This window comes from Eretmochelys imbricata, chromosome 4, assembly GCF_965152235.1.
Source record: "Eretmochelys imbricata isolate rEreImb1 chromosome 4, rEreImb1.hap1, whole genome shotgun sequence".
Lineage (NCBI taxonomy): Eukaryota > Metazoa > Chordata > Testudines > Cheloniidae > Eretmochelys > Eretmochelys imbricata.
The window spans coordinates 43,851,875-43,872,678 of NC_135575.1; the positions used below are offsets into that span (position 1 = coordinate 43,851,875).

Below are 20,804 nucleotides of genomic sequence, written 5' to 3' on the forward strand. Positions count from 1 at the left end.
AAATTACAGAAAAAAAACAAAAGGTGGGAGAAGAGGGGGAAATACATAGAACTGGACAAGAGGATTGTTCAGAGTGGGAAGAAGACTAGAACATGGACAAGAAGGGGTATGTTTTTGAGGAGCAAGAGAAATTAGGGAACAAGAAAAACCTAAAATGAAATATACTTTGATGTATACAAATAAAATTGTATTCGTTTAAAAATCATGGTGTATTTTAAAGTATAAGACTATATTATGAAGATAATTTTAAATATAGAAATGTCTTTGATAATCTCAGTCTTATATTGTAAAACATGTCACTTTTCTAGTTAATGCCCACCGTAATCTACCTAGGGTATGCATTAATTAGCATATCTGTAAACTGTTTTAGATTTTATAATTGTATGGCTATAGATCAAAACTATACAACTGCTCTTCTTCCCACATAGTTAGATTCCCATTCTGGCAGTGGATAGTCCCTCTGCTTTTATAGTTTAATGGGCTAACACAGGACTCTGCTCACTTGTGAAACGTTCCCTGTTCCCTGACTCTCTGCCTTTTCAAGTTACAGAGCATATGAAAAACCTTCCAGATAGGAATTTCTGAACTAGTTTTTTAAAATTATCTTGCTTGCTTGCTTTGGCAGCCCATTTCAGGGATTTTTTTGTGGCTCAATGCATAAGCGCCGACTTCTGCTGGCGCCGGTGGATGCTCAATCCTGCCCCAACTCCACCCCTCTCCCGCCCCTGCCCCGCCTCCATTCCAACCCCTTCCCCAAAGTCTCTGCCTCCTCCCCTGAGTGTGCTGCGTTCCCACTCTGCCCCCCTCCCTTCCAGAGCTTGTTACTCCGAGAAACAGCTGTTTCGTGGTGGCAAGTGCTGGGAGGAGAAGCGGGGACGTGGTGTGCTCAGGGGAGGAGGCAGAGGTGAGGTGAGCTGGGGTTTGGGGGCGGGGTAGGAAGCTTGGCTGCCGGTGAGTGCAGAGTACCCACCAGTTTTTCCCCATGGGTGCTCCAGCCCCGGAGTACCCACGGAGTTGGCGCCTATGGCTCAATGGAGCTTCTAGGGACTCTGTGCTCTAACTTAACCTTGCCTCAGAGCCATAATGGTGGAGAAGGCCAAAGAAGGAGGTGTCAGATGGAAACTGTGAGCAATGACTCACAATGACCAATGTGTGAGCAATGTGAGCAATGACCCCAGAAAATTCAACAAAACTTCTTGTAAGAAACATTTCCTTGTCTATTCTCAAACCCAAGGAAGCAAACTCAGACCATAATAACCTTTTCACATCTTTTAGCTATTGGGGCAATAGCTGAAGGGGAAGCAAAGCTTGGGAGCATATTCAGTCCTGATCATTTCCAGAATATCTGGTGGAAATGGGACCATCTTGGATCAGAAAGATTTAAATCAGTAAACATGACATTCAAAAAGGAGACTTTGGAATCCATCCTCGTTGTGAACACTATGAAAATTTATCTTAGAATATCGCCTATACATTTCCCTTTCTTCTTTTTTCTCCAAATTCAGCACTTTCTAATGAGAAGGTATGGCACCTGCTTCATGTCTGCAAAGCAGTCAAGATGTAACTGTTAAGCTTTCTAAAAAGTTTTTGTTCTTAACAGCCATATTCATCCTCTACCATCCATCAATTAAAAGACAAAAATTACCAAATTCAGCGTAGCTAGATGGCCGAGAATACTGTATAAAAGAAGCTTACAAAGCTTCTAGCTCCTTCTAAACAAGTCAAAGTCCATTAAGCCATATCTGTTTGGCACTGTATGGTGGAACTTGGTTGGAAACTTCCGTCTCCTCTTAAGATGAAATATGTAAAACTCCAGCATGGTAACCATTTCACCCATTCAGTAGGCACTAGAAATTAGATGCTCAAGATTCAGAGGTTGCAGGTGCAGGCTTTAATGAACCATTAAAATCTTTGTGATTTGAGTAATTCCAAGAGTCTGATTTGTGAAGAGTTAAAAATTATTTTCTCACATGCCCATACTTTGGTTTTCACTGTTATTGGAATCCCTGTGTTGGAAATGGTAAACCTAGCTCAGAGAGAGAGATTGAAATTCATATTTCATGTTTGTCTTCTAGTAGCTAACTGTGCCTTTCACACCCTGGAGAATTTACTTTCCCTCTGGCCTATCAGATTTTCCTTATATTCATTAGAGAAATCTTAATACAAACTTAATAGCTATATCTGTTAACTGTATTCAAAGTGTGATTCAGTTCTGGAAAGGTCTCACTGGGGGCTTTTTACAAGTGGGCAGAGCCAAGGCAGCGCCCCATGATGGATAAGTCTAGTGCTGTCTCCTGAGCTGTAGAAGCAGACAATGGCAAACTTGGCTACAAGGAAGAGAAAAATCATCAGGCAAATTTTCTCTTTTAAACAGAAAGCAATAGTGCTGGAACCTGGACTCTCAATGTGTTATGGAAGATGTGCGGTATTGATGTCCACATGGATCCTAACATTGGGAAAAGATTAAATGCTTTGGGTAATACTCTCACAACACTGACAGGAGAAGAAGATGTCGATGACATTGCTGACCTAAATTCTGTAAACATAGCTGACCTGTCGGATGAGGACGAAGTTGATACCATGTCTCCCACTATACATGCAGTAAGAGAATCAACCAAAATAGTGTCTAAATTTCTTTTGTTAAATTATTTAGGCATAACAGTAAGCTTCAGAAAATTCCTATTCGCGCGTGTGTATGTATGTGGTGGGGAAATTTTAGCTCAGTTAGCTTTGAGATTTTTTCAGACCCTTTCTATTAGATGCCGTAGTATGCATTCAGGTGTCTAACTTTAAGCACCCGCTTTGGAAGACTTTGGCTACAGTTACTCTGATTATCCTAGCAAGCAATGGAAGATACTAACATTACAAACGAACTAGAAGAACGAAATTTTCAGTAGCAAAAAACAATACTGTGTGTCAACTTGTGTTTTGGTTTTATATTAAGTAGTTTTTTAACAATTATTTCTTTAAACAATTGCAATTTTGCAAGAATCTTGTAATGGCTTTAGGGAAAAACCACCCTAAAACACTAACATTCCTGTTTATTATTTAGAAATCAGATGGAGTTTCATTATGTGGAGATGCACACAAGTTAACATTTGGGCAGCGGATTGTAAATCACCTGTTGGGTTTGAGCCCCCAAAACCATCGATATTCCGTTCCTGTAGAGTATCTGTCGGGGGCAGCGATGTGTGACTCTACTCATTCTAGTTCACATTTGAGAGCGGGCAGGTCTTGCTCATGGGGACATGTATGTAGTAGCTAATGTTTGTCTTTAAGCAAATGATGGGACTTGAATCATTGGAAAATTTCAAATCAGCTGCCTTTTGACTTTAAAAAATAGTGTTTGCATGCGGTGTTTTGATTTAGGGTGTACAATTCATTGTACCTGTAACTTAAAAATGGTTCTGTACGTTTAACAAGGAATTTAATGAAATGTTATTTTCAATAGGAGACTGTTGATTATCGGCGACAGGGAACATCTGGTAGCCAAGTTGGAGAGCAGAGAGGAAGAAAATTTGTGAAACGTTTAGTAGATATTAGGGAACTGAATGAACAAGCCAAAGTAATTGATGACCTCAAGTAAGTTGGCTTTTCTTGTGTTTTAAAACAAAACAAAAAACCCCTCCCCCAATACTTAAGAACATAGGAAAGGCTATACTAGATCAGACCAATGGTCCATCAATCCCAGTATCCTATTTTCTGACAGTGGCCAATGTCAGGTGCTTCACAGGGAATGAACAGAAGAGGTAATTGTCAAGTGATCCATCCCCTGTTGTCCATTCCCAGCTTCTGGCAAACAGAGGCAAGGGACACTTCAGACTATGATTTTGCATCCTTGCCCATCCTGGCTAATAGCCATTGAAGGACCTATCCTCCGTGAACTTATCTAGTTCTCTTTTGAACCCCATTATAGTCTTGGCCTTCACAACATCCTCTTGCAAGGAGTTCCACAGGTTAACTGTGCATTGTGTGGAAAAAATACTTCCTTTTGTTTGTTTTAAACCTGCTGCCTATTAATTTCATTTGGTGACCCCAAGTTCTTATGTTATGAAAAGGAGTAAATAACACTTCCTTATTTACTTTCTCCACACCAGTCATGATTTTGTAGATCTCTATCATAGTTCCCCTTAGTCACCTCTTTTTCAAGCTGAAAAGTGCCAGTCTTATTAATCTCTCCTCTTAGTTTGGGAAAAACAAATTGAAACTGTGCTTTCCCTTTTCTTACCTCTACTGTTTCAGCATTGGTGGGACTATACAATCTGCAAGAGGAAATGTTTTTTTTAATCGTTGATCGTTCTGGTTCTACTAGAGAAAATCAGGTGCACAAGTGGCCATTAAAATCCCCAGGAAGCTCTCCTTAGGGTCAAGGCATCTTTCATTTCTGGTTTTGCCTCACACTGATGGCAATGTGGCAGCAGTTCCGATATAATGACAAACCATAGTTCATCATGATTTGTAGCACTTCTGCTACCAGCTATATGATTGTGACTTGGGAGTGACAGTGCTTTGCAGTTGGAATGAGATCCCGTTCACTGTAGGAAGAAGAAACCTCTCTAAATGAACTATTTTATGGCATTTATATGATATGTTTTATTATATAAATAATTCACAGACACAGTAATACTCCATAAAACACACAAAGGGAAAATTAAAAATGTCATCCAAAAGTGCTCATGGCAAGAGACAGCTATGAGTTTTATATGAAAACATTTTATTTGCGTTTTTGGCATGTGGAAGGCTAGGTCAATCTTAGTAAAAAGTGGGATCACTTGTGATAAAGAATGCCTGTTGCTGACTGGTTGTTAAATAATAATGAAGAATGGACATACTTTACTATTTCAGCTTTAGACAAGATTGCCAGCAGCAGTCAGTCGCAGGCCAGTTGTAACTGAACTATTTGATATACGAACATTCACAGTTAATATGTGATAAGAAATGCTTGTAACCATGTGAATGTGATGACCAAAATTTATGTTTGCACCTTTCTGTCCTCAACATATGGTAGCATCAACAAACCCTGTTCTCTTTAAAATAACATGGATTTTAGTGAGTTTCCTTTCTAAACTTGTTTACATTCAAGTTCGTTATTTCTACAGGAGATTTTCTTCTTCTGCTTTTCATATTCAGAGGATCTGATCAGTCTGGTCTGCCATTGTAGGAAGCTTTTTCCTCCTGGAAATTTCCACAGTTCAGTCTTCCTCCTGGCATCTCTAGCAAGAGGTTTCCATACCCTGCCTGCTTTCTTGAACTAAGGATCATCGAAAATACTTAATTCTAATTTTGATACAGATTTGTTCAGCTGGGAATCTTTGCTCTCTTTAGGAGACTTTCTTTTCAAAGGGAGTTGCTCTCTAGCAACTATCCCTCCTCCACCTCTGTTGGCATCACAATATAATGTTTGACATCTTGTATATTTTGTTACACACCCCTTTTTCTGTTTGCTGAATGTGTGACAGAGGTAAAAACCTTGAAATCATGGACCCTTGCAAAGAAGTTACAGTATGGGCAAAAGTTATATAGTGAAATAATGGTGGACCCTCAACAGCCATATATAGAAAACTCCTGAAAAACAAGAAACTGATTGGGTAATGTTTGAAAGGCTTTAGGATTTTCACAGGAATACAGTATAGAGGTTTTGTTGATAAAGGAAATGGTGAAAGTAATGTTTAACTTCACTAATTATTCATTCCATCTGGAAAACTCACTATTCTAACTTGTTCCCAGAAAACTAGGTGCAAGTGAAGGAACCATAAACCAAGAAATTCAGCGCTATCAACAATTAGAGTCAGTAGCTGTGAATGACATTCGCCGAGACGTCCGTAAAAAACTACGTAGGTCCAGCATGAGGGTGAGCAATTTTCTAACGGTGTTTGGCAAGTTCCTAAGTATTTTCACTTGCAAGTATCTCTTCCACATATTAAAAATAAATAAAAGGAAGACACTGAAAAAGAAAGGTAAAAGGACTATTAAATATATAAAACACATGGTTTAACTTTCTGGGAAAACAGATTATTCTGTACTACTGGAGATAGAAAACCAGAATTTTAGTGGTACAGTATATTATGTGGATTTTTGTTTGCTTTTCTATGACAAATCTTTAGGAAAAAACTATTTTAATATCTCTATTTTAACTATTTAAAATAGATATTTTAAATAGTTTTAAATATATCTATGTTCAGAAAAAGTAAACAATAATTGACTTCCAGAGGTCTGAAAGCCATAATATGCAATGCTGTACAATTTACTAGCCAAGATTCAAACTCAGGCTTTCAGAGGTGGTGGCGGCGATCATAAAACATTGCCTGACTACACCAGAAGAATCCAAAAACGATAAGCATGCTTGAGTATCTGAGCAAAATCTCTGTTACATTCCATTTGGCTGATTTATTTTATTAGGTTTATAATGTGTGCTAAAAGAAATTGCTTATTCCTGAATTGAGGTGCCTTTTTATTAATCAAAAGATAAGAACAGCAAGCAGGAGAAAATACGCAAACAGAAATAAAGTTCCAACCCAAACAGTGTCCCCATTCACCCACAAATGCCTGCTCTTATCATGCCACCCCCTGCCATAAATCATGGCAAAGGAGTGTTTGTAGCAAACCCTGAAGATCGGTACATTTGAGCTATTCTGGACCAAATATGAGTCCATCCCAAAGCAAGGGACCCCTCTCAGAGAGTATTCTGTTGGGAGCTTCTGCTTAAATGAGGAGGCTGTGGCTCATGTTCCTGTGCTAACTACAGTTGCAGCAGTATCACATGAAGAGAGGATATTTATTCAGCTAGGCAGATCCCAAACGACTGGGTTGGGGGCCACTCTGTTCTCCTGACAGCAAGAAAGTACCATTGCCAGCTAGTGTGAAAGGTGAGTGAATCGTCCAGAGACCAGTCAAAATGAAGATTTTGGGCAAAGGCCTGCAAAGGGGTGCCTTGAGCACATGATACAAAAAAAAATATTTTGTAGAAGTTTTTTCCTAACTGTTTGCATGGCTGTAAAATAAAATGTTTTAAGTAGTGGAATTTTTCCACATTCCCATGTTTATGTATAATTTTCATTATTTTTGTCCTCAACATCTTAGATATATTTTTCTTTTGTTTAGGCTGCTTCTCTGAAGGACAAATGGGGCCTAGGTTACAAACCAAGCTATAACCGGTCTAAAACAATTTCAGCATCTGGAAGACCACCTCTAAAAAGAATGGACAGGGCAAGGTAGAGTGTTTTTGGCAAATGACTATGCATGTGGGAAGATGAGATCTGTAATGAAGTTAGAATAGACTGCAAGAAGGAGAATACCTGATTGTGGAGCTTCGTGAGGTCTTTTGCCATTGTGATGAGTGTGTGTGTGTGTGTGTGTGTGTGTATATATGTGTGTATATATATATATTTATTTATTTTAGGGTGGATTTGAGAAAATGTTTTCAAGAGATGGGAGGTTTGACAAATGAAGTTTTTCTTTTTGTGAAGTATCTGTTTTTGGCATACCATGTCTCCAAAGCAGCTTGACTTAGAAATTTCATATTTGTTTTGTCTGTCTTCTGAGAACTAATGTCTGCACATTTCTCAGAAGGTTTGATGATTACAGATATTCACTGTGGACATTCGTAGTGCTCAAATCTTGCAGAATTAATAAGGTGTGTGGTTTTCTACACTTCCTAGTCAGTATGCACAGCTGAACTATCAAGTTTAAGTTCATCCATAAATCTATAAAGGCAAAGCTTTACCCAAAGTTGTTGGAAGCTAAAGAGTGGGGGGTGGGGGGGGTTGAACTGCTGCCATGGAAACTGAACCTGGCCTCTGAAAGTTAAATTGAGATCTTTCTGGCTCTCACATCAGCCTCCAAGATGCTACAATTTAAATTTGGCTAACTATTTTGAGATGATCGACAAGCAGAATAAACTCCATCTCCTTCTTCCAGAGCAGTATTTGCTCTGCAGGACTAAGAGTTAAGAAGTAGTAAACTTTAAGGTAGTAAAATCTTCAGATATTACTCTGAATGCGTTCAGGGAGCCAAGTGGTTGAGGAGAAAGGTGTCACTTTTATGTAGTCATTTTGCAGGACTTTTAAGAAACACATTTGAAGGTTCTGCGCAGCAGGCACGGCTAATAAGTAAAGACGACACAATTTATCCCTTTGATTTTTACACTCTGTTGTCCTCATATTAGAAAAAGGATTTAACTACTAGTGGAAGGAAGGCAACTTTTTAGTTCAGGAAATGATTTCCTTTTCTCCTTCTTCCAAGTATTCTGAAGCTCACAGCAGCAAGTTGCAATTCTCATAGCAGAATATTGTGCATCAACTTTGCTTGGTGTCTGTTGCTTTGTGAATAAGCATGTTGCTGTTGTAGAACCAGCAGAGGGAAAACACACATATTGGAGGGTTTGGATTTTAAAATATTGGTGGCATTTTAATCAGCAATAAAATACAGTACTAGATTTAAAAAAAAGAAAACAGGAGCGGGAACTTGGCTATTAGAATTATAAGGATCTTCTCCATCAATTATAGACATTTTTAAGTTAAGACAAATTGGTTGACAATTTTGAGCGTTAGTTTTAAAGGTAGATTGAAGCTAAAAAAAATATTAATAGAGATCCCAAAATATCAGAGAACAGCTCTTCCAAATTACAAATGGCTTTAAACAAAATGGATCAAAGTGAATTCGTCTTTTACTTGCATTGCAAGATTATAGGATTTACAGGTTAATGTTTCTTCTGAACTGGTTAGCATTACTGATACCTTACACAGTAGAAGGAGTGCAACTGTGAAGACTCTTAACTCAAATCCTGGCAGGTAGAAAGCATTTCATTTCACCTTTTAAGAAAATCATCTTCAGAGAATTAGGAATTCTGTTGGGAAGATTAATAAAATGTTGTGTTATGTAGTATATTCAGCTGGCTAGCCTATCAAGAAATGCTTAAGTGAGTTGTTAAATTGTGAATGAGAAGTTGTAAATTTGCACTGCAAATATGTCATAATGATTTCATTAGTTTTGAAAGATTGTCTGTATTTGAGTTATTTTGTGAATATGCACTATCTGCCAGTTGTACTTCATTCCATGTGACAAGTCACACACATTTTATTTTTTTATCTGTCTTTCTGCTTCTTGGCCTGTGCTTGAAAAGAGTAAAAAATAAAAACAAAGTCCCGCAAAATTAAGTGAACTGCTGGCCAAAGTCATTTGAAACTTCATCTTTTTCCTTTTTATGTGCCATAAATGCTTGAACACTGATTTAATACCATTTCATTTCTATATAATGTTAAGCATTGACTGATGCTTTATATTTTTATTGCAACAGCTTTTGTGTAGTTATTGAACTTTTAAACGTAGCAAGTACATTCAAATTTGTAATAGCTTATTTATTCCTTTTATATTTTGCTTGTAGCTCTCGACTAGGAGACAGTGAAGAGCTCCCAGAAATCCGTGTAGATGCAGCGTCTCCTGGACCCAGAGTAACCTTCAACATACAGGACCCTGTAAGGCATACCCTACATACCAATTTAATTAGTATACCATGCTACAGTAGATTAAATACCATGTTGACTTGGAAGTACCTCAGTTAAATATACTTATGAAGATTTTAATTGCCAATCCCTCTTGATAATTTTTTTAGTCTTGTGGTGTCTATCTTAACACAGAAATTAATAATGGAAATATCAAACTAAAGAATTTTCATTTACTTCTTTAAATAGATTAGTTTATACTTTTAACAAGGTTCACTTCCAGGTATCCTCAGACCAAAAGCTGGCATGTGCAAAAATAATACACATGGTTAACGTGTTATTGCTATTTTTAACAAATATGCACAATAGTCATATCCTAATGTTCAGCCTTGTTTAGCATTTTGGAAATGGTTATTAATTAAATAAACATTCTCTGAGTTTGCTATAGTCTGACACACATGTCCATTTGTATGTTTAAAATGTATAATTCAAATGTCAGATTTTTTGTTGCAATATGTTGTCCCCCTTTCTCTCTCTCCCCCCCGCCCCCCATCCTTCCTAAATATGTCATTGCTGTTGGTTTTGAATGACTCATGCTATGGTAATTGTTTTAATTTTCTTTTTTCTTTTTCATTTTTAATTAAGTTGAATAAAACAGTTTTGGGGATTCCACAGCAATCCAGCTGTCAAGGGGAAGGGTATTTTCAGGTACTTGTAAAAAGAAAAAATATATACTTTGCCATAGCACTAATTCACCTCACTGGCAGCAGCTCTTCAATTGTTCATCTCTCTTTCAAACGCCACTCAGCAGAATGTATATCAGTTTTTTAAAAAAGATTTTAAGTAAGTTTAAACGGGTAAAAAGTTATAGGTGGACATGATGAATTAAGTTCTCAAAGATTCTTACATCCCCATATGTAGCTTAAATTTTGCAGTTTTTTGTACAACTAGTAATGACCTATTTTGTTTGCATATTTACAAAGGCCCTGATCAAGTCTGGTCTAAATTATGGAGACGACAATAAGGCAAGCCATGATCTATTCTTGTATGCAGAGCATACTGTAGAGAAGGACTCAGTGCCCACACATTTATCTTAATCTTTTACAAGGGTGTCCCAAGAGTGTAGGCACCAACACTGATGGAATATAATTGCAAGGTGGGGAAGCCATCAAGCATCATAATTTGATATTAGAATTCCTATATCTGGTACAGTTGTGTAAGATATCTTATTTAAAGGGAGCAGGATAACCAGTTTGTCAAAATTAGTGCCCAGACAACTCACCTACTTTAAAAAAAACAAAACCCAAAAAACCAAACTTTTAATTTTAAAAAGATACTCTAGACATATTGAATGGAAGAAATTAAGTACACATTTTAGAAGACAGTCATCTAACTTTTTCCCTTCCACCTTTCCTCTATTCTTCTTTTATAAGTGTTCTGAGTTGGAATGCTTTTTCAGATCACCTTAGAGTGCTGATGTCTAAATAGCTCATTTCTGAGAACAAAAGGAAAGGCAGAATTGTGCTTTGCTGAGTTCTTTTATATACCTTATAACACAGAACGTATCAAAAGGTTCCATTCATTTGTAATATCCATTTCCATTAATTTTCCACAGCTTAGAAAAGACTGTCAAATATTAAGTAGTGTTAAGTCAGGTGCTGGATGTGTGAAAGGCCATAATGAAAGCATGGAGCAAATTATCAAAGGATCTTCCACTCAACACCCATTTGAATGCACAAACAATCCCCACAGTTTTATGCCACTAGCACTTCGTTGGCACATGTGTTAGTCTAACACCTGCATGTACAGTTGTTTAGACTCTATCCCTGCATATACTGGTGTTAAGTGCTTGAAAACTCTTTGTGTGGGGGTATTTGCTGATGCAAAGTGCACCAAAACAGTTGGAACCACTTTTTGGAAATGCGTCTCTAAAGTTTCTTCCCATCAAGTCACTTTTATCCAACTTTCTAAAAAGAAGAGCATAATGTATAAGAGAATGCTGTACATTCTGTACTAGTACTTTGCATGCCCTTTCATTCACTAACAGATTCCTGTGCATTTCTTTCATTTACAGGTGGCCATGATGATTCTTTCTGTTCTGTGTTCTTTACTTTTAAAATTTGTTTTCATTCAATTAAATGTTCATTCTTCTAGTGATGGCCTGTCATAATGTATGTTTTGATCAGAGCTTGATACTTTTTAATTATCTAGCTAACAAATTCAACTCAATCACTAAGGCAGTGGTAAATGTATGGTACTGTTTTTCCTCCAAACCTATGCATTAATTTATTGTGTTACATGATTCATTTCATACATTCCTAAATCTGACACTTCTGTCTGTTCAAAATGAGGAACCTGAGTTTTCAGAGTTTTTTAAGCACTCTTGCTTTCCCCCCCAGAAATCTTAATTTTTGCGTAGTAAAGACAGTAACTGTGAACTTTAATATCTTTTTGTCTTTTCACAATCAGTTTCCAGAGGAGACAGAACTGGACCTTTTGTCAGTAACTATTGATGGTCCATCCCATTACTCATCCACTAGTGAAGGATCATGCTCAGTATTCAGTTCACCCAAAACTCCAGTAGTCTTCTCACCAAGCATTCCCTTCCAGCCCGAAGAGGGACGGCGGGATGACAGTTTATCTTCAACCAGTGAAGACTCTGAGAAGGAAGAAGACCATGAGAGAGAGAAGGCTTATTTTTACAGAAAACCACAGTAAGCAATTTGTTTAAAAATATTTTCATTAGGGCCATGAGAAAATTGTCTTTAAAGTTCACATCTAGAATAGCTTTTGCTGACCCAGGATTGAATCTTGCCTGTCCTTGGTCCTTTCAGCAGGTGTAATTCTAGGGTAGGGAGGAGGGAATGTCTGATGAGTTGCCCTTTTTTTTTTTTTTTTTTTATGGCAGCTCTTTGAAGTCTCTCAAATTTTGGAATGTTGGAATAAATCTGTTATTGGGCAGAGGGAAGGTGAGGAGGGTCAAAGGTACACTGTCCCTTATTTAATATATAGTTCTGCAATTTACCTCATGGCGAAGCGTGTGTGTAGGGGCTAAGCATGTATATACAAACACAACATTATAAACAACGTTAAGAGGTGATATATATTAAAATATAATATACATAACAAAATGTGTTATATTTAATTGTCTCCCTCTTCCATATCCCTCGTTTGTTGCTTGTTGTCTTAGACCTCCCTCAGACAGCTACAGTCTATGTCCACGGGGCTCAATCCACATCTACCATGAAGTAAATATTTAATAATACCTTAGTGGAAAATGGACTAAGATAGCAATGTGCACCTATGAAAATTTACCATATGGTGCCTCTTTACCAAAAACTTCTTAAAATGTTAAATGTACTGGGTAACTGACTTGTCAGCAAATACATTAGTAGACAACCTTGGAAGGAATCTTATCACAGTACTAATATCTAACAAGTAATTGTTCTTTCTGCAGGAATAGCACTCGTAAGAAAGCAACAGGCTTTGCTGCAGTTCACCAACTGTTTACTGACCGCTGGCCAACAACTCCTGCCAACAGAAATGTGACTGGCACACCCACAGAGAGAAATATTGACTTTGAACTTGATATCAGAGTTGAAATTGATTGTGGAAAATGTGTGCTGCATCCAACAACGCTTCAGCAAGAGCATGACGAAATAAGCTTAAGAAGGTAAGAAACCTATTGAAAGACAGTAATATTTCTAAATCATATTAGAAAGCAGTGTATTACTGTATTGTGCCAGTCTTTCTGTATTTGACATTTACTTAGTCATAAATAAGACAACTTACTGATTTACATCAGTTAGGATCCTACCAGTACACCACACAATACTTAATGGCAACTGTGCATTGACCCATTTGAAAAGCATAGAAACTATGATAATTCCTACCATTTTTAGCCAATTAGTGGTCAGTTATTTGTATCATCACCACACGTTGCCATAGCATGATTGAATTATAGTCTTTGTTCTGGGAAAGCATGAAAGTCTGCTTGCACAAAGGGTTGAGTCTAATGAGCCTGACACCAAGAAATGCGTGTACAGCTGTTTCCTTCTTACCCATCCTTTTATAAATGGAGCTTTTAAGCTTTGAAAGCACCAGGATTCCTCTTTTACTCTCCAAGTAAATGCCTGAATGCACTGTCTCAAAAATTTTGAAATACACTGCTGAGTTGATGCATACTAGGCTAATGCTGTGTTCTCTTGATATTCAGTTCCAACATTTTTTTCATTTTACTCACTATCCTTGAGATAATGTTCACTGTACAATTAAAGGTATTTGTACAACTTGAAATGAAATCCTGACTCCACTGAAAACAGCTGGAGCTTTGCCGTTGACTTCAGTGGGCCACGATTTCACACTGGTTTTTTAAACGCTTTTCTCCATTCTGCAGATATGCTTTGACAGCCAGTGGCCTCTGTTTTTGTTGTTCATTATTAACCGAATACACCTTTACTTTTAATTTCTTCTTTGAACTTTAACACAGTGTTAATGATAACCTAGCTTTAGCAAAACTGAACTCTTAGGATTTATAAAGTCATTCTTACCTTTTCCATATTTTAAATCATCCAAGGATTTGTATGTAGTAACAGATTTTTTTTCACCTTCCTTCTATAATATCTAAAGAGAGGAACCTGCAGCTGAAAATCAGGCTGTAGCTGTCACACTTTAGGCAATCTCATGACACTTTCATGTAGTGATATTACATATTTGAGTGACCTCCCAACATACAGCAGGGGAGCATTTCTGAAGAAGTGTATATAAGGAAATGTGATCATACTGTTAAATTTCTGAATGACTTTTTAAAATGGACATGGGTCAGAGTAGAAATATTTTTTTCTTTAATGAGAGCTATAATTTTGTTTTGGTTTTCATATTGCTTTTTTATTATTTTGCTGTGTCACTTGTGTAAATGGAATTTGGTATGCAGGGGGGAGAAAATCATAAGAAATTCATGTAAATGCAGATGCTAGGGGAGAGCAGAAACAGTGAAAAATCCACAAATGTTACCTGCACTTTGAATTCATCATCTCCTCTGGATAAACTTGAGAATGAAGGCAAGGGGCACTTTTTGTCATTTTAAAAAAGTTTGTTTTAACTTTAAAATCTGCAAATAACACTAGTAATATATATTTTGGCAAAAGCAGAGGAGGATGAAAATGGCCAAAGGGGAATAAAGGGCCAGCAGAATAGAGGTCTGATGGGCAAAGAACAAATAAAAGGGGTGGAAATGCTTCTACTCTTCATCGTGAAATTCCAATGTAATTTTTAAAAAGAAAATCCCCTTAATTTTAAATATTGAAAAACATACTTGTGATGGAGTATTAGGTCTGTACTAAGACACGTTGTATATTGTTGTTTATCTGTAGGAGTTATGATCGGAGTTCCAGAAGTTTAGATCAAGAGTCTCCTTCAAAAAAGAAGAAATTTCAGACTAACTATGCATCTACTACTCATTTACTTGCTGGCAAGAAAGTGCCGTCATCTCTACAGACAAAGCCTAGTGACCTGGAAACTACAGTATTTTATATTCCTGGTGTAGATGTAAAGGTAAAAATTATGGGACTAGGAAACATTTTTCCACTCCAGCTAGAACTGACTAGAAACAAATACTTCCTTTAGATCATCTTTTATCATTATAGCATGCAGCTTATATAGTGCCGATATCAAGTGTGATACCTGCTGTTTCTTACATGGAAAATCTATGTCATACTTACTGCATACCACTTCTGATACATGTAAGCAACATTTTGGAGTTGTGTCTGGCACATGTGTATACACAAGAGGAACAATACAAATGTATTGACATATTCCATATTCTTAATGGAGCATAACAAGTATTATAATGAGAAGTGTTATCTAGGCACAAGACTAGGAGCCATGAATTCAAGAGTTCCAATAGCAGTTCTGACATTGTTTTGCTACATGTCCATAACAAAACTTGACCTTCTGACTCAGTTTTGCCACCTATTAAATGAAGAAAATAATACTCCATCCTTATCTATGTGAGTTAACATTCAGTTAGTTTTAAAAAGAAAAACCAATGACTTAAATATGGTAAAATGTATTTGTTCTATGTCATGGGTCTACAATAAGACCTCATGGAGTATAGTGTGGATCAGATAGTATATTTTGTAAAGTGTTTAGAAGATGTAAATGTAATTCCTGTTCTTAATACATGTTCATGGTATGCACTGTAATGGCTCCAAAAGAGCTGTTATGGTATGCTGTGAATGCATACATATTGTATGTGGTAAATCTTCCCAATTTCAGTTGGGGTCTATAGGCATATTGTAGTACAAATAATAATTTCTCTAATCTGATGTTTTGGAAGGAGATTCAAATCCATAGGCTATCAACTACATTTCTCTCATCCCACTTTAAAAAAAATATTTTAGTTGTAACAGGAAAAATGTTTAGCTTCATTCCAGTGTGTGATCCTGTATATCAAATAGTATATGTGGCATTACATAAACTTTAAAAAGCCAATTAGTCCCATTAAAAAAAAAGGTTGTTTAAGTTAAAGTCAGACATTCGGCTTGTTTGCTTCTGCTCTGTGATAGATGGTATGGATTGCATGTATTGGGAAGCCTTCTCTGTGCCTGTAGAGCATGTGAAAATGCAATAGTTAGTGAATGCAGGGCGGGGCATAGGTGGAGGATGTGGTCTTCCTTTTCTGCAAGTGATCATCTTTTATAAAGGTAATTATTTATGACAACGTCATCTGCTGTAGATCTTTAAGGAGTGGGGAGCTACTCACGGTGACTGGACTTCCCCTTCCAGAACCACAAGAGATCTTCAGAGATACCAGACATGGCCCAGTTCCCTACTTTAGCTTTTAAGTGGATTTAGGGATGCACAAGCATCATTTGCAGTTTCTGCTCTGCCTCCTAGTGACATCCACTGAGAAACACTAGATTTTGCTTACCCACATCTATGAGTGTGTAGAACATGAAACCTTTGAGTTACTTTAAGAAGAGAGGTAAGTGATCTGGGCATGATGATATGTAGTAGTGTGGATAGTCTGTACAAAAAAACAAAAACCCACAACTACACGAGGGAATAAAGTAGTCATTGGCCAGGGGGAGATCAGCAGCTCTGGGTGAGAGAGGCTGTCTGTCACCAACTATTAGGGATTTGTGTCCTATATGCTAAAAAATATTGCCCCTTGCTCAGTATGTTTGTGATTTAATTTTGTTTTCTGGGTGAGGTTTCTTAATTTATTTTTGCTTATGAAAAATTATGACTCTTTGGAATCAATAATCTTTATCTACAGTGTTTTATATGTAATATGTTTGTTTTAAGATCACTCAATTTAAAAAAAAATGCGAAGAACATTTGGAGAAAACTGAACTGTGCAGAGACTCAGTGAGAATGCTACTTCTGTGAAGTAAATGGATTATTTTTTTCATTTCAGTTACACTACAACTCTAAGACTTTGAAGACTGAATCACCAAATGCCTCCAGGGGATCCTCTTTGCCAAGAACCCTTTCCAAAGAGTCCAAGTTGTATGGTATGAAAGATACTGCCACACCTCCTTTATCTAATACTACCCACAGCAAGACTAATACCTTACTTCTGCCCCAACCCCCACCCATCCCATCAGGTACTTGTAGAATACCCTTTTAAACTATAACTTGGATATCTTTTTCCCTCCACATCATATGATCTGCTAGCTTTAGATCTGTGCATTAGCTGAACCTCAAAATGGTCATAAATGTCTAAATATTGGCTGCAAAGAAACGTGACTACAGAAGCACATGTGCAATTCACAAATTCTAACTGCTCTTAAAGCTGCCTTCTCGGAGATCCTGTTAAATGGTTCTCAACATATATCACACAGAGCACAGAAATGGCCAAATACCACCACCTACTCCTCTTCCTTGAACAGATAATATACAATGCTAGAAAGCTTAGTTGTTTTTAAAAATTAATAATTCTGTTACTAGTACAACTAAGTATAGTTATACTCTGCAGTATTCATAACTCAATAGAGAATTGTATACTAAATTTACTCACCAGTTCATCCACATTGCATCCTTCCAATAATACTCTTTGTTACTGTGCAGCTTGCCTTGAAAGTAATACTTTGAAGTGTGATAATTGCTGGAATTCGTTTATTCATCATGATAGCAAGCAGCTGTTTACAATCTTTGAATTAGTCAAAATACCAGCCATTACTGTGCTCCACTACTGCAGTCCACTGAAAACTACTTTGGCTTGGAATTACCTGAAGTTCCAGTTTTTAGTGTCTTCAACTTTGATTTAAAATTTCAAGAGTAACAGGTTGAATTATCCCAGTTTTTAGTCAGAGGTCTATGACTATCTCTGGAAGGTTGCAGTGTCAGATCTAGAGGTATGTAGATTTCTCTCCCATCTTCCAGAGGATTGTTATCTCACTTGTCTCTTTCTCAGAGTTTAGATATTAAAAAAACCCATCAAAACAAAATGAGCTGGAAACAATAAACTTTGAAAAAAGATTCTATTAATTGGCTCAAAGTCTGAGAGAGAGCAGTGAATTTGAGCACTTACCTTATTATCCCTGGCTTTTAACCACTGTTACTGTGTTTCCTCCCACATCCACCTTCTTTGTGGATCTCTGAATTCATGAAATTTAATTTTATTGCTTGCTTCAGTTTCTGTCGTACGTTGTATCTTTCCTTGTAAGCTTGTTCATAACTTCCCTTTCCATTCTTTACTTTTTAATTCTTGCCTAAAACTTCCCCAGAGTTTCTTTTTTATCTTTTCTCTACATAGATTTCTCCTAAAACTCACCTCTACTTATTCTCTTATTATACGATAAGAGAGAGGCCAGTCCAGATGGTCAGCAGCACCAGCCAGAGTAGCTCGGCATTAAAACTCATTGCCAAGTGGCTTAGGAACTGACAGAAAGATAAAGTATGAGTGTAAGGTTCTATTTTAGTCCTTCAGTTAGTCAGCACTTGTATCTTGCTTGGAGAAATCATATACAGCCATAATATTCTATTTGACTTGTGTTCAAATGATCCATTTCTGTATATGATGATGAATCCCAATTCAATGATGTTGCTCTTTCTTCATTCCTTGTTCTAATTATCTGTCCTTCACACTGAAAATAACTGAGCTGGTACTAATAGCTTTTTAGAAATAAGATCTTGCTTAAAATTTACTGAGCTCAGATAATTTTCTCATTTTAGGGCACACAGATTTATATGTGCGGGTCTCTTCCATTAATTGAGAAGAGAATTCTCTTACCTAGAATATAGCTTAATATAAACGTATCTCCAAGCTTGGAATTTAGAGGTTCGAAATCAATTGTTAATAGGATTTCCTGCTTAGAATCCTCATTTTATTATTTGTGTAATATTGTAGGACTTACCATTTGCTCTTAGGGGTTTTGATATTTTTCTCAGTTGAAATCAATATATTTTTCCAAACTGATGCAAAATTAAGTCAGGTGAGCAATTTTGTCTTCACCCTTTCCAATCTAAATGCCAATTGCTTTCCAGTCAGTTATGGCTGCTGTGTCTTGTCTTCTGGAGAAGAGTTTTGTGTGGCTGACTTTAGTGACTGTTGTGAAAAAACATAGTTATTGAAAGGAAGTAAGGACTTGAACTAGAGCAAGTGCATTAGGATAGTACTACTATCTGAACAGAGTTCTTCATCTCTGTTATTTTAACACATCTTTGTTACCAAAACGATGCACTGTGGTTTTTATAACTGATCTATGAAATGGCTGTTTCACATGATGATGGAGAAGGATACAGCATTTGATCTGTTTTCTCTAATTGTAATGAATGGTGCTATACATTTTAATTGTATTTGGAGAAATTGTATTCCACTAGACAAATTTACATTTTATAAATGTTTCAGCCAAAGGGAAAGGAAGTGGTGGAGTAAAAACTGCAAAATTGTATGCATGGGTTGCACTTCAGTCACTGCCTGAGGAAATGGTCATTAGCCCTTGCCTATTGGACTTCCTAGAGAAGGCTCTGGAAACCATTCCTATTACACCAATAGAGAGGAATTACGCAGGTACCATGTCACGACTTCTTTTTCATATATTCTAGTACATAACTTTATTGACTTTTTAATTCCAGTTGCTTCAAACCATTATTTAACACGTTCTTTCTACGTTAAAAGCTGTCAGTTCGCAAGATGAAGACATGGGACAGTTTGAAATACAAGACTCCTTGGAGGAGTCCACAGCCTCACTAGTGTCATCGTCAACGTCAGCATACTCATCGTTCCCTGTGGACGTGGTGGTTTATGTACGAGTTCAGGTGAGAGTGCAACATTAACATACTGCATGCTGTGTAATGGCAATAGCATTTTTTAAAACATACTTGCATTTTAAGCTTGCCTTTAACTTTGCTGTTTAAAATTAGATTCTTTAGAGATAGTTACATTCAATAGATATCCATTCTGAGCAATATGTTTCCAGCACAACACCAATGAGAATTCTTTTAACTAGAGTTCTAAAGTCATCGATTCCAAGCACATGGTGCTCAACAGACATGAACCATTTTGAGAAGTCCCACTAGCCTTTAATCACTAATTTTCTTGCTGTTCATGGTGGGGGTTCCCTTTGTTGCTTTGCTGCTGCTACACTCTGACTGTTTTACAGCCTCACTTGAACATACCTGTCTTCTCTACAGCACAATTCTCAACTTATTCCTCAGAAAATATCCTTGTATAACTAGCATCTACAGCGATCATTCTTTTTCAAATAAATAAAGTACATATAGCTAAAATATTTTATGCTCAGGATATGTTTCAGATATGGGTACCTTGAGGTTTGCTACCTTTCAACTCTTAGTTCATCTAAACAAACCATTTTTATAGAAATTCATTTCATCTAGTATTTGTCTTTGTGGCATTATATTTTTCCGACTGTCCAAACTATCTTTTTTTTACATGGCAGCTTTGAGTGCATTCCTACATTGAGCAACATAGATATAAAAGACATCTGTTAGGGTCTCAAAATGAAACATAACTGGTTGGGTTGGGAGACTTACGCCCAAAAATTGTTGTGGGCTACCAGTCTGTGAGCACTTTTGGCACTTTCTTCGACCTCTCTTGGTTCTCCCATAAATTCAACAGGAAGCTGACCCAGGAAGTTTTGAGAGGCAAGGATTTTAATATAATCCACAGTGTCTTGAGACTGTCCATTTCGGCTGCTTCAACATAATTTGGCTTGATAGGTATCAAAGCTGAGCTTCCACATCTTCCAAATATGAAGCAGCTTCCAAGCTGTGGATTCACTTGGGGCACACAGATTAGTTCTGGGAGAATGGTTCACTAATATATATAGGCATCTTTCCTGACTATTGCCTGGACTTCCTGGGTAACACACCGCAATGATATAGGAAATCTCAGAA

The 20,804-nt window shown here is 37.0% G+C and overlaps 1 protein-coding gene across 2 annotated transcripts in view; it reads left to right on the forward strand.

Annotated features, from left to right (window-relative positions):
- Nucleotides 1-20,804, forward strand: part of BLTP1 (bridge-like lipid transfer protein family member 1) — a 244,078-nt gene that overhangs the window by 191,128 nt on the left and 32,146 nt on the right. Inside the window, exons 61-72 of one of the 2 annotated variants that reach the window (XM_077815193.1) lie at nucleotides 2,375-2,601; nucleotides 3,452-3,582; nucleotides 5,728-5,851; nucleotides 7,102-7,211; nucleotides 9,383-9,473; nucleotides 10,086-10,148; nucleotides 11,910-12,154; nucleotides 12,898-13,113; nucleotides 14,813-14,993; nucleotides 16,861-17,050; nucleotides 19,297-19,458; nucleotides 19,567-19,706. In XM_077815193.1, the coding sequence (XP_077671319.1) occupies nucleotides 2,375-2,601; nucleotides 3,452-3,582; nucleotides 5,728-5,851; nucleotides 7,102-7,211; nucleotides 9,383-9,473; nucleotides 10,086-10,148; nucleotides 11,910-12,154; nucleotides 12,898-13,113; nucleotides 14,813-14,993; nucleotides 16,861-17,050; nucleotides 19,297-19,458; nucleotides 19,567-19,706 (1,880 nt within the window). The remainder of the gene's footprint in view (nucleotides 1-2,374; nucleotides 2,602-3,451; nucleotides 3,583-5,727; nucleotides 5,852-7,101; nucleotides 7,212-9,382; nucleotides 9,474-10,085; nucleotides 10,149-11,909; nucleotides 12,155-12,897; nucleotides 13,114-14,812; nucleotides 14,994-16,860; nucleotides 17,051-19,296; nucleotides 19,459-19,566; nucleotides 19,707-20,804) is intronic. The other variant, XM_077815194.1, reaches the window with a different exon arrangement.